Source organism: Elephas maximus, chromosome 9 (assembly GCF_024166365.1).
Source record: "Elephas maximus indicus isolate mEleMax1 chromosome 9, mEleMax1 primary haplotype, whole genome shotgun sequence".
Classification (NCBI taxonomy): domain Eukaryota; kingdom Metazoa; phylum Chordata; class Mammalia; order Proboscidea; family Elephantidae; genus Elephas; species Elephas maximus.
In genome coordinates, this window is record NC_064827.1 from 103,430,690 (window position 1) to 103,447,877 (window position 17,188).

General features: G+C 38.5%; 1 protein-coding gene across 4 annotated transcripts in view; it reads left to right on the top strand.

Moving 5' to 3' along the window:
* The window catches only part of NAA35 (N-alpha-acetyltransferase 35, NatC auxiliary subunit), a 96,919-nt gene that overhangs the window by 28,818 nt on the left and 50,913 nt on the right, over window positions 1-17,188 (top strand). For all 4 annotated transcript variants that reach the window (XM_049895924.1, XM_049895925.1, XM_049895923.1 and 1 more), the window contains exons 5-6: window positions 243-317; window positions 5,452-5,619. In XM_049895924.1, the coding sequence (XP_049751881.1) occupies window positions 243-317; window positions 5,452-5,619 (243 nt within the window). The remainder of the gene's footprint in view (window positions 1-242; window positions 318-5,451; window positions 5,620-17,188) is intronic.

A 17,188-nucleotide genomic window follows, 5' to 3' on the forward strand; every position in this document is an offset into this window, starting at 1 on the left:
GTTTCAAATTAGAGAGGCTTTGATTTTTCTTGTTTAAGATATTTTGTTTAAAAGTGTTTGTTTAAGATATATTGTTCTTGGAAATACAGAGTTAATTTGGTCTTAGTTTTATCAGATAAGATAGAATTTATTAAAATTGCTATTTTTAAATATTTAATTTTTGAAAGCCAGAATGCTACTGTATATAGTAACTAAATTTTAGAAAATTTCTGCTAATGTGTCTTATTTTTCCCTCTTTTTAGGATGGCACCATTAAAATTAAAGACCTAACCTTGCCTGAATTGATAGGGATAATGGATACATGTTTTTGCTGTTTGGTAAGCATTAAAATAAGACTATTGGTTAATTCAAAAACTACAACCTCCCTGAACCTTTGAATTTGAAAGTATGTACACTAATGCTGAGGATGAGCCTATGTAATCTCGGGCCTAGAAAATGGGGATAAGACAGTCAGGCCAAGCTGTGCCTTGGGAAACAACATTTCACCTCCCCATCTAGGTGATTTTAAGTTCTCATTTTCTGGGTGTAGGGATATTTTTTTTTCCAAGGAAAACTAATATTCTAGTCATTGTCCAGAGTATGCTTTTTGTTCTCTTGGTACCCAGGGGGGCAAACTGTAATTAGAAGGTGCCGTGAAATGAGTATGGAGTAGAAGCAAAGGGAGCTCTGGATTGGCTTTGGAGAGATTTTTTTTCCCTAATCTAGGCTCAATTGCGGTAAACTGTCATGTTCTACTGTGAAAAAAATTTTTTAGGTATTTATATATAGTGGATAGTTTGCTTCCCTAGACAGTGTTGTTTAATTGTGGGAAAAATTCTGATTTGTACTGCCTTTTTTCCTTGCTTACATTCTGACCATCCTTTTCTTTTTAAACTTGATGTTAAGTCAGCATCCTCAGAAATACATAAAGTTTATTCATTTGCTTATTCAGCAAATATTGAGTTTAATTCTAATGTTAAGCAAATAAAATTAAGCAAATATTCATTTGCATATTCAGAAAGTATGTGTGAAGTCCTTACCCTGATGGTTAAGAGCTACAGCTGCTAACCAAAAGAAGAAAGTTCAAATCCACCAAGTGCTCCTTGGAAACGCTAAAGGGCTGTTCTACTCTGTTCTATAGGGTCACTATGAGTTGGAATCGACTCAACAGCAACAGGTTTAGGTTTTTTTTTTTTGTTTGTTTACATGTCTGTTTTTTACTTAGGTCTCACATCAGTTCTATTAGGTACCTGCTATCATCCTTTATGATTTGCCTAGGGTTTTGTTGCTAGGAAGGAGCATAGCCAAAGTCCTAATCTTGGTCCTTTTGCCTCCAGAGCTATCTCTTTCTTTCAAGGATGTCTTTATTATTCTTGAGCATTTTATAGTCTTGGTGGGATAAGGAAAAAACCAAACCTGTTGCCCTGGAATTGAATCCAGCTCATAGCCACCCTGTAGGACAGAGTAGACCTGCCGCATAGGGTTTCCAAGGCTTTATGGAAGCAGACTGCCACATCTTGCTCCAGAGGAGTGGCTGGTGGGTTCGAACTGCTGACCTTTTGGTTAGCAGCCCAGCACCTTAACCACTGTACCACCAGGGCTCCTTCCTGGTGAAATAGGGAGGGGAAATAAGGAGGATTGTTGGGGACAGATAGGTAAAGACAACAATTCTGACAAAATGTAAATGTTTTTGTAATGGTGCTATGGGAACAGAGAGAAGGGAGTAATTGTGTCTGGGAGGATAAGAAGGGCTGTAGAAAGGATGTAATGCTGGCATGAGATGCTGAAGAATGATAGGCACGTGACGGGAGGGTGACAGGACTGCAGGCAAGGGGAGTGTATTGCGTAGACATGGCAAAGGAAAAATGCTAAGATTGGGGGAATCCTGAACAGCTGCTTATGGCAGAAGTCTGGGAGGAATGTGTGACAGTGATGGAGAGGGTGGGAAGGGCAGTTAGAGGAAGGAAAGGGGAGGATTTTTGCCAAAGTTGAGGAAGCACTCTATTTCTATGATATTCCTTGGGACCATATCTAAGAGTTTGGCTTTTAATAGGGAGATGACTTTTAATCTGGTAAGTCTCTTCAGCACACTGGTAATACCAAATACATAATTATAGTATTTTTTTTTTTAATTGTGCTTTAAGTGAAAGTTTACAATTCAAGTCAGTTTCTCATACAAAAACTTATACACACACTGTTACATGATCGTACTTGCTCTCTCTATAAAGTGACAGCACACTCCTCTCCACCCTGTATTTCCCGTGTCCATTCAACCAGCTCCTGTACTCCTCTGCCTTCTCATCTCACCACTGGACAGGAGCAGCCCGCTTAGTCTCATGTGCCTACGTGAGCTAAGAAGCACGTTCCTCGCCAGCATCATTTTATGTCTTATAGTCCAGTCTAGTGGAAACCCTTGTGGCACAGTGGTTAAGAGCTACAGCTGCTAACCAAAAGGTTGGCAGTTTGAATCCACCAGGCCCTCCTTGGAAATCCTATGGGGCAGCTATACTCTGTCCTGTAGGGTTGCTATGAGTGGGAATTGTCTCAACGGCAGTGGGTCTGCTTTTGTTTTTGGTTTAGTCCAGTCTAATCTTTGAAGAGTTGGCTTCAGGAATGGTTTTAGTTTTGGGCTGACAGAGTCTGGGGTCCCTGACCTCTGGGGTCCCTCCAGTCTCAGTAAGGCCATTAAATCTGGTCTTTTTACTAGAATTTGAGTTCCACACCCCACTTTTTTCCTGGTCCATCAGGGATTCTCTGTTGTGTTCCCTGTCAGGGAAGTCATTGGTGGTAGCTGGGTACTATGTAGTTCTTCTGGTCTCAGGCTGATGGAGTCTCTGGTTTCTGTGGCCCTTTCTGTCTCTTGGGCTCATATTCACCTTGTGTCTTTGGTGTTCTTCATTCTCCTTTGCTCCAGTTGGGTTGGGACCAGTTGATGCATATTAGATAGCCGCTTGCTAGCTATTAAGACCCCAGATGCCACTCACCAAAGTGGGATGCAGAACGTTTTCTTGATAAACTTTGTTACGCCCATTGACCCAGATGTCCCCCAAAACAATAGTCCTCAGACCCCTGCCCCTGCTACTCTGTCCCTCTAAGTGTTTGGTTGTGTTCAGGAAACTTCTTAGCTTTTGGTTTAGTCCAGGTGTGCTGACTTCCCCTGTATTGTACGTTGTCCTTCCCAGTCACCTAAAATAATTCTTGCCTACTGTCTAATTAGTGAATGCCGCTCCCCCTCCCTCGCTACCCTCATAACCATCAAAGAATGTTTTCTTCTGTGTTTAAACCTTTTCTTGAGTTCATATAATAGTGGTCTCATATAGTATTTGTCCTTTTGCAACTGACTAATTTTACTCAGTATAATGTCTTCCAGGTTCCTCCATGTTATGTTTCATGGATTCATCATTGTTCTTTATCATTCCATAGTATTCCGTTGTGTAAATATACCATAATTTGTTTATCCATTCGTCCATTGGTGGGCACCTAGGTTGTTTCCATCTTTTTACTATTGTAAACAGTGCTTGAATGAACATGGGTGAGCATATATCTGTTTGTGTGAGGGCTCTTACCTCTCTAGGATATATTCCAAGGAGTGGGATTGCCGGATCATATGGCACTTGTATTTCTAGCTTTTTAAGGAAATGCCAAATCTATTTCCAAAGTGGTTGTACCATTTTACATTCCCACCAGCAGTGTATAAGCATTCTGGTCTCTCCATAACCTCTCCAACATTTATTATTTTGTGTTTTTTGGATTAATGCTAGCCTCACTGGGGTAAGATGGTATCTCATTGTAGTTCTGATTTGCATTTCTCTGATAGTTAATGATGGCGAGCATTTCCTCACATATCTGCTAACTGCCTGAAGGTTGTTGGTGATGTGCCTGTTCATATATTTTGCCCATTTTTTAATTGGGTTATTTTATCTTCTTGTTGTTGAGGTTTTACAGTATCTTGTAGATTTTAGAGATTAGGACGCTGATCAGATTTGTCGTAGCCAAAATTTTTTTCCCAGTCTGTAGGTTGTCTTTTTACTCTTTTGGTGAAGTCTTTGGATTAGCATAAATATTTGATTTTTAGGAGCTCCCAGTTGTTTAGTTTCTCTTCTCATGTTTGTGAATTATTAGTAATGTTTTGTATACTGTTTATGCCATCTATTAGGGCTCCTTTTAATTATAGTATTTTTAATGTATATTTCTCATTTCATGATGCAGCAATGTGTGTCATGCTCTGTTGGAGAATTCTTGGACTTTAATATAAAAATAACTGCGCAGACTTGGGCAAATTATTTAAACTCTCTGAATCCATTTCCTTATATGTAAAAGGAGAAAAACATAGTTTTCCTCGAAGTGTTAGGAAAAAATGGGCGAAGATATGTGGAAACACCTGGTATAGTACTTGGGATATAGTGGTTACTCGGTTTTGGCTGTTGTTGGTGTTTCTACCTTTTAGCACATGGTTCCAAGCGTATGATAGCCACTCAGTAAAGAAGAGTTGAATGATTACCTTTGTGTTTTAGAAATATCCCTCTGGCCGGGGGTATCGAAATAGAGATGGGCATTACATAGTTTGTTGTAATAGTCTAGGTGAGAGATGGTGCACTTGGCTGGGCTTGTGGTGGGGTGTATGAAAAAGAAGAACTGATTTCAAATTCTCGTAGAATCTGGAACATTTGGAGCCATGGAGACTGGATGAACCCCTGAAACTAAGATAACCCCTAAGATAATCTTTAAACCTTAAACCAAAAATATCCCCTGAAGTTTCTTAAAACCAAGGAGTTTTGCTTAACGAGTAAAGAATGCCTGCCTTAAGCATTGTGTTCTTTTAAGATCTTTCTATATTGGATCAAATTAACAACAGCAACTTAAAAGATTGGTTAGGAAACAAGGGGGCAGTGAGTGTATGTTAATAGGGGAGGAACAGCTCGAAAAAGGAGAGTGAGAGTGAATGCACAGCTCGAAGAATGTAGTCAGTGTCGCGGAATTGTACGTACATGTAGAAATTGCTGAACTGGTGTATGTTCTGCTGTGTATATTCTCAGTAGCAACAGCAAAAATAAACTATTTTTTAAAAAAGAAAAGAACCGAAGAAGTGCCCAAGGACTGTGTTAGTTCTAAAATTGCGAATTCCCCAGTTACAGATTTTTATTGACTACGTTGTGGAATTGACTGCTTTCTGATGTTTCGTAAGGAGACACTTCAATTTCAGTAATCTCCAAATATATTCCCAACTTAATTATATCTGAGAATGCTTCCCATCAATAGCTAACCGTATTTGTGGTATGTGATTCTTGAAAAACTTTAGTCAAGAAAAGTAAATTCTCACTCTTTTGTCTTTTCTGAATTTTCTTTAATCACTTAAATCTTGCGAATAAACGTACTTGGTTCTGCAGCACTCTGGCCTTTGCTGAGTCAATTTAGACTTTTCAGGCTCTGTGTATCACCTTTAAACATGTATGTTCTTTCATTTCTTCATAGATCACATGGTTAGAAGGCCATTCCTTGGCACAGACAGTATTTACGTGCCTTTATATTCATAATCCAGACTTTATAGAAGATCCTGCCATGAAAGCTTTTGCCCTGGGAATCCTGAAAATCTGTGACATTGCAAGGGAAAAAGTAAATAAAGCTGCCGTTTTTGAAGAGGTAAGATTTTCTAATTTAAGAACTGAAGCTCATTGGCTACCTTATTCACTGTGATGTATTAAACAATTTTATGATACATATTCTTTTCTACATATGTAGTTGAAAATGATTTTTAAATGTGATGCTATTGCTGTTTACAGATATATTGGCTAAAGTTTGCCCATTGTCTTCAAGAAAATGCCTTCTTTCTTGGTACTGTTTTGTCAGTACCATTTATCAAATATCCATTATCTTCTAGATATTGTGGAGATTGACCAAAAAAATAAAGGAGACACCCTGAGGGACCGAATTACTGGGTTAAGTGCTAGGGACCATGGTGTCAGGGAACATCATACTCAGTTGTTATAACATAGTTGATAAAGAAAATGTTCTCATCCTAATTTGGTGAGTAGCGTCTAGGGTCTTAAAAGCTTTTGAGCAATCATTTAAGATACTCCACTGGTCGTACCCCATCTGGAGCAAGGGAGAATGAAGAAAACCAAAGACACAAGGGAAAGATTAATTGAAAGGACTAATGGACCACGGCTGCCACAGCCTTTACCGGACTGGGTCCAGCACATTTAGGTGGTACCCAGTTGCCGCCACCGACTGCCCTGACAAGGATCACAGTAGAGAATTCCAGACAGCCGGAGAAAAATGTGGAACAAAATTCTAACTCACAAAAAAAGACCAGACTTAATTGGTCTAACAGAGACTGGAGGAACCCTGAGAGTATGGTCCCTAGATACGCTTCTAACTCAGTACTGAAGTCACTCCTGAGGCTCACCCTTAAGCCAAAGATTAGAACGGCGTGTAAAACAAAACGGTACTAAATGGGCACACCAGCCTGGGAGTGGGGGCGAGAAAGCAGGAGGGGACAGAAAAGCTGGCAATAGGGAGCCCAGGGTAGAGAAGGGGAGAGTGTTGACATGTCTTGGGGTTGGTAACCAATGTCACAAAACTGTGTATACTGATTGTTTAATGAGAGACTTATTTGCTCTGTGAACCTTTATCTAGAGTACAGACAAAAAAATTCTATAAATATAAAAATGATATATGCTAAGAAAAAAAACGCAAAAGACTCAGCCCTTGCCCTCAAGCCTCTTATAAATTATAGCACAGAAATGCTTTACTTTCAGTCTTTGGATAAGAGGGAGCTAAGGAAATCAAAGATATGAGAATATTTAGGGTATAAATATTTTTCTCTAGGTTACTAAGTGCCTTCCCCCAAGGAAGTGTTATGAGTTTTAGACATAGAAAACTTTTTTTCTCCTGTCATAAAAAATACGGTTTCATACCTGATAATTGTAAGGGAAAATGTGATAGCTTTTGAAATTATTGATAAGTAATTTTTACCTTAATTTCCCTTTGCTAAAAATATTGTTTCTTTTAATACTGTTATTGCTCCAAAGTAAGTATCTTAGGCTCAAATAATAGTTCGGTGTATAGTATGTAAATCTTTGCTAAATTTATATATGTGAAGAAAATTAAATATATACCTAATATTATCGGATGTGTTGCTTGCATTGGGCAAATCTGCTGCAAAAGACCTCTTTAAAGTGTTGAAAAGCAAAGATGTCACCTTGAAGACTAAGGTGCGCCTGACCCAAGCCACAGGTATTTTCAGGCGCATCATATGCATGTGAAAGCTGGATAATGAACGAGGAAGATCGAGGAAGAATTGACGCCTTTAAACTGTGGTGTTGGCGAAAAATATTGAATATATCATGGACTGCCGAAAGAATGAACAAATCTGTCTTAGAAGAAGTACAACCGGAATGCTCCTTAGAAGCAAGGATGGCAAGACTGCGTCTTACGTACTTTGGACATGTTGTCAGGAGGGATCAGTCCCTGGCGAAGGACTTTGTCCTTGGCAGAGTACAGGGTCAGTGGAAAAGAGGAAGCCCCTCAACGAGATGGATTGACACAGTGACTACAACAATGGGCTCAAGTATGGCAGGGACTGTGAGGATGGCACAGGACCAGGCAGTGTTTTGGAAAATCTTACTGACTTGGATGAAATAAAATTTCTTTAGTTTGAATTAATAAATGAGAAGAAAAATACAAATTATTTTAAATATTTAAATTTTCAGAGCACACCAAAAAGGATTTAAAAAAATCGCTGGGACAGGGAACACAAACCTGTTGCCGTTGAGTCCATTCTGCCTCATGGCAACCCTGCAGGACAGGGAAAAACCGCCCCATTGGGTTAACAAGGGTGTAATCTTTATGGAAGCAGACTGCCACATCTTTCTTCCGTGAAGCAGCTGGTGGGTTCAAACCCTGACATTTGGTTAGCAGCCAAGTGCTTAACCACTGTGTTACCAGGGACAGGAAAAGGATTCATTTAACACGTAGTACTAGTACAGTTGATTAATACCCTTGAAAATTACTTGGTCATCATTTCACATCACAGTAAATTCCAGATAGATGAAGTATTTTAAGTGTCAAAAAATTATTAAAAAATCAGAAGATAGTTCACAGAAAATAAAATAGGCTTTAAATATACGGAAAGATACTTCATATAAGAGAAATGCAAATTAAAAGTGAGATACTGTTGGCTATCCTTATTGGCAAAGATTAGAAATTTCTTATAATACACTATGTTAATATGGATGAGAAAACAGGCAGTCGTGTGTGTGTATGATATGAATAATCATTATTTCCTTCCTTTGAATTTTTTTAAACTTTTATTTAGAAATAATTTCAAACTTTCAGAAAAGTTCCAGTAACAGCATAAAGAACACCATACATCCCTCATGTAGATTCACTGCCATTGACATAATGTCTCCTTTGCTTTTTCACCTCTCGCTGTCATATATGTATGTATGTGTATATGTAGGTATGCATTTTTTTCTGAACCACTAACTAGAGAGTAAGTTGCACTCAGTGTGCGTGGCCTGAGCACAAGGGCACTCTCCCACACAACTCCAGTACAGTTATCAAATGGGTGTCGATCCACTCTGCATTCCATTTTTGTCAGGTTTTTTTTTTTTTTTGGCATTTTTTTCCCTGTAGTACAGGATCCAGTCTAGGATTATGTCCTGCATTCGATTGCGTATCTTCTTAGCATCCTTTAATCTACAACAGTTCCTTAGCTTTCTTTGTCTCTTCTGACACTGATGTTTTGCTTTTTTTATAGAATGTTCCTCATTTGGGGTTTGTCTCCTATTTCCTCATGCTTCGATTTAGGTTATACAGTTCTGGCTGGAGTACAACAGAAATGGTGTGTCCTTTTCAGGTATCACATATGGAGGCACACATAGTCTATCCGTCCCCTCCATGGTGACGTTATTTTGATCAGTCCATCAAGGTGTTGTCTGATTACTATATGATTAGCTATTTTTTCATTGTAATTAATAAGCAACTCTAGGGAGACACCTGAAGGTCACGCAGCTATCCTGCTCATTAAAATCTGCTCCTCCCCCAGATGCAGCATCCGTACATGCTGCCTGCCTGGACTAATCTCTGCTGTGGTGTTTGCAGAATGATGACTTTCTAACTCCACCACTCCCTCCACAGTCACCAGTCTCCAGCACTTGGCATTCTACTCTAGGCAAGACTCATGCATTTTTTGTTGGGAGTAAGCATTCATCAGATTTTTTAAAAGGGCTATTTGGTAGTATGTGTCTTTGGTGGTTTGGTCTGAATTTAAAGTGCGTAAATCGTTTGCCTCAGTTTCATTCCTAGGAATTTATCCTACAAATGTATCTGTGCTTGTACACAAATGCCTATGTACAAGGACGTTAATTGTACTATTTGTAATAACAACAGGCTGGAACCTACCTCAGTGTCCATCAGTAGAAGACTCGTTAATTCCAGCCTCTGGAGTATGCTATATTTGTATAGTCAAGCAGCCTTTAAAAAGAAGGAGGTAGTTTTATGTGTACAGATAAGATTATGTCCCCAAAATAAAGTAAAAGTCAGATATAGAAAAGTAATTATAGCTTCCTACCACTTTTGTTTTCTTTTTTTTAAAAAAGAGAGGTAAGTAAATCTGCATATACAAGAGGATAGCTGGGATGCTGAGGATTGGGATATATACCTGTTTGTACTGTCGAAATTTTTATTATGTGCGTGTATTTTACTGTTTTTAAAATAAATTTTAAAATATTTTTTAATAATAGAAATTTTAGTTCAGTGGCTATATATTCTCCGAAAGAAGGACATCTAACAAATATAAGAAATCATAAAAGGCTAGTAGGAAAAACGTTATAAAAATTTTTTAGGAAAAACAGATAACAAATGATAATTAATTTTTATATATGAAGATTCAAATAAAGCATAATACTAAGGCCCAAACGAATAATGGGAAGTAAAATAAATAGCTTATTCATAAAGGAATGTTATACAAATGGCCATAATATTTTTAAAATTTAGCCTGAGAATAATCTAAGAAATGTAAATTAAAATAATTCATTTTTCACCTATAAATTGTATTTAAAAATTTTAGAATGAGAATTTTCAATGTTGGCAAAGATGTGGTAAGTTGGCACTTTATTTTTACTGGTAGGAATTTGCACGAGCACAGCTGTTTGAGAACACTTTAGCAATGTGTGTATCAAGAATCTTAAACATGTTGATGCCATTTAAACTAGTAATACTACATGTAGAATTCAGCCTTGAAGAAATAATTTAAAATGTGGGTAATTTATGCCCATGCTTGTTAATCAGAGTTTTCAATAGTGAGAAATTGACATCAACCAAAATGCCACTTCTGGGATCACGGTTGACAAAAATTATGGATAGATACACATAGTGAATATGTGGCCATTAGCCTGATAACAGACCATTTAATGACATGGGGAAATGCATACTTTAAAAGGTACAGTGTGACCAACTATGTAAAAATAAAGAAAACTGGGAAGAAATATAAACAGGTTAGCTCCTGGGCTGGAAGGATTATATTTTTCCAATTTAAATAAACTTTTCAAATTTCCCAGAAAAATTTGTGTTGGTTTTATAATTAGGCAAAAAAAAAGTATTATGTATGTGTGTATATTCACACACACATACAACCTAGTAAAAGTCATTAAAAGACTTGATAATGTATAAAGAAGAAGGATTTATAATGAACAAATGATTTGTTTGAAATGGGTGCTCTGAAGTTCCTAAGTGCTGGTGTATTTGTTCTCAGATTTATCTCCAGTTTTGTTTTTACTCCTCAATGAGAGATATTTCCAGCTTCCTAAAAACATCTCTTCCTTAGTATCTTGCTCACACATGCAAAATGGGAACCACTATTCCATCATCACATTACTTTTCTGCTTGTATTCTGTATCTTGCAAAATGATATCTTTAGTCTTAGATTGCTTTTATATTTCCTACATTCAGATCCTTTCTTTTCCCCCTTGCACATGTCTAGGCACTTTTTTTTTTTTTTTCCTTCTATTTCATTGTTCCTGCTTTTCTTCATGCCTTTATCAGCTTTAGGGTTTAGACTCCTCTGAGAATTTCCAGACTGGTCTTTCTGGCCCATTTTTCCTGCTAGCTGGTTCTCCACATGACTGACCACCAGTTATCTTCCTAAAAATAGGTAACCTGGTCATGTTCCTTTTTGCTGTTTGGAGATTTCCACTAGGGTGTGTGTGTATATGCATGTGTGTTATGATACATGTACCTTATTCAAAAAGACAAATAACCCACAAGACTTAAATTGGAAAATTGTAGTCCCTCTGCCCTTCCTTTATCCATTCCAGAACAAGATTCAATTCTTTATTAGCTTTTTACCTAAGTGCTACTTATCTTTACACTTGAATCCCACTGTCTTAGCTCCCTCAAACAGTTCAGTTTTCCTCTCTGCCCTTTTATAACACATTCTTTTGTTAGGCGTAGAGTCTATACATCCTAGTTAGTATGGAATAGTTTGCATCTTTTGTCATAGCATAATAATAATAATGTACAAGTTTGAATGATAATGGTACGTTCACTCCAATTACAGCATCTGCGTCTATTATCTCTTTATTATCACTGTGGATTGTGACTATACATCCACATGTCTGTGTCCCCTGCTAGATAGTTCCCTAAGGTCAGCATTACCATCAACTGTTGTTGTTGAGTGCTGTCCAGTTGGTTCCGATTTAGCGACCCTACATACAACAGAATGAAACACTGCCCAGTCCTGCATTATCCTCACAGTCATTGCTATGTTTGAGCCCAGTGTTACACCCACTGTATCAGCCTATCTTGTTGAGGGTTTTCCTCTTCATTGACTCTCTCCCAAGCATGATGTACTTCTCTAGGGACTGATCCCTTCTGAGAACATGTCCAAAGTACACGAGATGAAGTCTTGCGGTTCTCACTTCTGAGGAGCATTGCGGCTGCACTTCTTCCAAGATAGATTTGTTCACTCTTCTGGAGGTCCGTGGTATATTCAGTATTCTTTGCCAACACCTTAATTCAAATGGATCAGTTCTTCAGTCTTCCCTGTTCATTGTCCAGTTTTCACGTGCATATGAGGTGATTGAAAATACCATGACTTGGGTCAGGCACACCTTAGCCCACAGAGTGAAATCGTTGCTTTTTGACACTTTAAAGAGGTCTTTTGCAGTAGATTTGCCAAATGCACTACATCATCTGATTTTTTTTTTTTTTTTTTTTATAATAACTTTTATTAAGCTTCAAGTGAACGTTTACAAATCCAATCAGTCTGTCACATATAAGTTTACATACATCTCACTCCCTACTCCCACTTACTCTCCCCGTCTTGAGTCAGCCCTTTCAGTCTCTCCTTTCTTGACAATTTTGCCGGCTTCCCTCTCTCTCTATCCTCCCATCCCCCCTCCAGACAAGAGTTGCCAACACAATCTCAAGTGTACACCTGATATAATTAGCTCACTCTTCATCAGCGTCTCTCTCCCACCCGCTGACCAGTCCCTTTCATGTCTGATGAGTTGTCTTCAGGGATGGTTCCTGTCCTGTGTCAACAGAAGGTCTGGAGAGCATGACCGCCGGGATTCCTCCAGTCTCAGTCAGACCATTAAGTTTGGTCTTCTTATGAGAATTTGGGGTCTGCATCCCACTGCTCTCCTGCTCCCTCAGGGGTCCTCTGCTGAGCTCCCTGTCAGGGCAGTCATCGATTGTGGCCGGGCACCAACTAGTTCTTCTGGTCTCAGGATGATGTAGGTCTCTGGTTCATGTGGCCCTTTCTGTCTCTTGGGCTCTTAGTTGTCATGTGGGCTTGGTGTTCTTCATTTTCCTTTGCTCCAGGTGGGTTGAGACCAATTGCTGCATCTTAGATGGCTGCTTGTTAGCATTTAAGACCCCAGACGCCACATTTCAAAGTGGGATGCAGAATGATTTCATAATAGAATTATTTTGCCAATTGACTTAGAAGTCCCCGCAAACCATGTTCCCCAGACCCCCGCGCTTGCTCCGCTGAGCTTTGAAGCATTCATTTTATCCCGGAAACTTCTTTGCTTTTGGTCCAGTCCAATTGAGCTGACCTTCCATGTATTGAGTGTTGTCTTTCCCTTCACCTAAAGCAGTTCTTATCTACTGATTAATCAATAAAAAAACCCTCTCCCACCCTCCCTCCCTCCCCCCCTCGTAACCACAAAAGTATGTGTTCTTCTCAGGTTTACTATTTCTCAAGATCTTATAATAGTGGTCTTATACAGTATTTGTCCTTTTGCCTCTGACTCATTTCGCTCAGCATAATGCCTTCCAGGTTCCTCCATGTTATGAAATGTTTCAGAGATTCGTCACTGTTCTTTATCGATGCGTAGTATTCCATTGTGTGAATATACCACAATTTATTTACCCATTCATCCGTTGATGGACACCTTGGTTGCTTCCAACTTTTTGCTATTGTAAACAGAGCTGCAATAAACATGGGTGTGCATATATCTGTTTGTATGAAGGCTCTTGTATCTCTAGGGTATATTCCGAGGAGTGGGATTTCTGGGTTGTATGGTAGTTCTATTTCTAACTGTTTAAGATAACGCCAGATAGATTTCCAAAGTGGTTGTACCATTTTACATTCCCACCAGCAGTGTATGAGAGTTCCAATCTCTCCGCAGCCTCTCCAACATTTATTATTTTGTGTTTTTTGGATTAATGCCAGCCTTGCTGGTGTGAGATGGAATCTCATCGTAGTTTTAATTTGCATTTCTCTAATGGCTAATGATCGAGAGCATTTTCTCATGTATCTGTTGGCTGCCTGAATATCTTCTTTAGAGAAATGTGTGTTCATATCCTTTGCCCACTTCTTGATTGGGTTGTTTGTCTTTTTGTGGTTGAGTTTTGACAGAATCATGTAGATTTTAGAGATCAGGCGCTGGTCGGAGATGTCATAGCTGAAAATTCTTTCCCAATCTGTAGGTGGTCTTTTTACTCTTTTGGTGAAGTCTTTAGATGAGCATAGGTGTTTGATTTTTAGGAGCTCCCAGTTATCGGGTTTCTCTTCATCATTTTTGGTAATGTTTTGTATTCTGTTTATACCTTGTATTAGGGCTCCTAGGGTTGTCCCAATTTTTTCTTCCATGATCTTTATCGTTTTAGTCTTTATGTTTAGGTCTTTGATCCACTTGGAGTTAGTTTTTGTGCATGGTGTGAGGTATGGGTCCTGTTTCATTTTTTTGCAAATGGATATCCAGTTATGCCTGCACCATTTGTTAAAAAGGCTGTCTTTTCCCCAGTTAATTGACACTGGTCCTTTGTCAAATATCAGCTGCTCATACGTGGATGGATCTATGTCTGGGTTCTCAATTCTGTTCCATTGGTCTATGTGTCTGTTGTTGTACCAATACCAGGCTGTTTTGACTACTGTGGCTGTATAATAGGTTCTGAAGTCAGGTAAGGTGAGGCCTCCCACTTTCTTCTTCTTTTTCAGTAGTGCTTTGCTTATTCGGGGCTTTTTTCCCTTCCATATGAAATTGGTGATTTGTTTCTCTATCCCCTTAAAATATGACATTGGAATTTGGATCGGAAGTGCGTTAAATGTATAGATGGCTTTTGGTAGAATAGACATTTTTACTATGTTAAGTCTTCCTATCCATGAGCAAGGTATGTTTTTCCACTTAAGTATGTCCTTTTGAATTTCTTGTAGTAGAGCTTTGTAGTTTTCTTTGTATAGGTCTTTTACATCCTTGGTAAGATTTATTCCTAAGTATCTTATCTTCTTGGGGGCTACTCATCTGATTTTTTGACTGCTGCTTCCATGGGCATTGATTGTGGATCAAGTAAAATGAAATCCTTGACGACTTTAGCCTTTTCTTGGTTTATCATGATGTTGCTTATTGGCCCACTTGTGAAGGTTTTTGTTTTCTTTCTGTTGAGGTGCAATCCATACTGAAGGCTGTAGTGTTTGATCTTCATCAGTAAGTGCTTCAAGTCCTCTTCACTTTCAGCAGCCAAGGTTGTGTCATTTGCATATGGCGGGTTGTTAACGAGTCTTCCTCCAATCCTGATGTCGTGTTCTTCTTCCTATAGTCTGATTTCTTGGATTATTTGCTCAGCATACAGATTGAATAAGTATGTTGAAAGGAAACACCACTGATGCACCCCTTTCCTAATTTTAAACCACTCAGTATCCCCTTGTTCTGTTCAAACAACTGTCTCTTGGTCTATGTACAGTTTCTGCATTAGCACAGTTAAGTGTTCTGGAATTCCCATTCTTTGAAATGTTATCCGTAATTTGTTATGTTCCACACAGTCGAATGCCTTTGCATAGTCAGTAAAACACAGGTAAACATCTTTCTCATATTCTCTGCTTTCAGCCAAGATCCATTTGGCATCAGCAGTGATACCCCTTGTTCCACATCCTTTTCTGAATTCAGTTTAAATTTCTGGCAGTTCTTTGAATTAGCTTTAGCAAAATTTTACTTGTATTTGATATTAATGTTGTTCTGTTATTTTCACATTCTGTTGCATCACCTTCCTTTGGAATGGACAAAAATATGGATGTCTTCAGGTTGGTTAGCCAGATAGCTGTCTTCCAAATTTCTTGGCATAGATGAGTGAGTGCTTCCAGCATTGCATCCAATTGTTGAAATATCTCAATTGGTATTCTGTCAGTTTCCGGAACCTTGTTTTTTGCCATTCTCTTCAGTGCAGCTTGGACTTCTTCCTCCAGTACCATCAGTTCTTGATCATATGGTATCTCCTGAAATGGTTGAACGTTGACCAATTGTTTTTGGTACTGTGACTATTTCTTCCATCTTCTTCTGACGCTTCTTTTGTCGTTCAGTATCTTATATCTTAACCTGTAGAATCCTTCAGTGTTGCAACTTGAGGCATGAATTTTTTCTTAAGTTCTTTCTACTTGAGAAATGTCGAGGGTGTTCTTCCCTTTTGGTATTCTGACTCCATATCTTTGTGCATTTCATTATAATAATTTACTTTGTCTTCTTGAGCTGCCCTTTGAAATTCTGTTCAGTTCTTTTACTTCATCATTTCTTCTATTCCATTTCATATTTTCCAACTACCTATCCTGTAACTACTTGATGTTCAAGAGCAAGTTTCAGAGTCTCTTCTGACATCCATTTTGATCTTTTTTTTTTTTTTTTCTGTCTTTTTAATGACCTTTTGCTTTCTTTGTGTATGATGTCCTTGATTGGTCTTATTCATTAGTGTTCAGTGTGTCAGATCTACTCTTATAAGATGGTCTCTAAATTCAGGTGGGGTATCCTCAAGGTTGTACTTTGACTCTTGTGAACTTGTTTTAATTTTCTTCAGTTTCATCTTGAACTTGCATATGAGCAGTTGATGGTCTGTTCCGCAGTTGACCCCTGACCTTCTTCTGACTGATAATATTGAACTTCTCTGTCATCTCTTTTCACAGATGTAGTCAATTTGATGCTTGGGTATTCCATCCTGTGCGGGCCACATGTATAGTCATTGTTATGTTTTTGAAAAAAGGTATTTGCAATGAAGAAGTCGTTGGTCTTGCAGAATTCTATCATGCAATCTCAGGTGTCATTTTTATCACCAAGGCCATATTTTCCAACTACTCTATCCTTTCTTTCCAACTTTCACAGTCCAATCACTGGTAATTATCAGTGCATCTTGATTGCATGTTTGATCATTCAGACTGCAGAAGTTGGTAAAAATCTTCAATTTCCTCATCTTTGGCATTAGTGGTTGGTGCATACATTTGAATAATAGTTGTATTAACAGGTCTTCCTTGTAGGCGTATGGGTATTATCCTGTCACTGATAACATTGTGCTTCAGGATTGATCTTGAAATGTTCTTTTTGATGATGAATGCGACACTGTTCCTGTTCAATTTGTTATTCCCAGCATAGTAGACCATGTGATTGTCTGATTCAAAATGGCCAATACCAGTACGTTTTAGCTCATTAATGCCTGGGATGCCGATCTTAATGCGTTCCATTTCATTTTTGACAACTTCCAATTTTTCTGGATTCCTACTTTGTACATTCCATGTTGCAGTTATTAATGGGTGTCTGTAGTTGTTTCTCCTCATATTGAGTCATGTCACCTCAGCAGATGAGCCTGACTCCATCCACATCATTAAGGTAGACTCTACTTTGAGGAGGCAGCTCTTCCCCAGTCAAATTTTGAGTGCCTTCTGACCTGAAGGCTCCTCTTCTGGCACTATATCAGATAGTGTTTGCTACTGTTCATA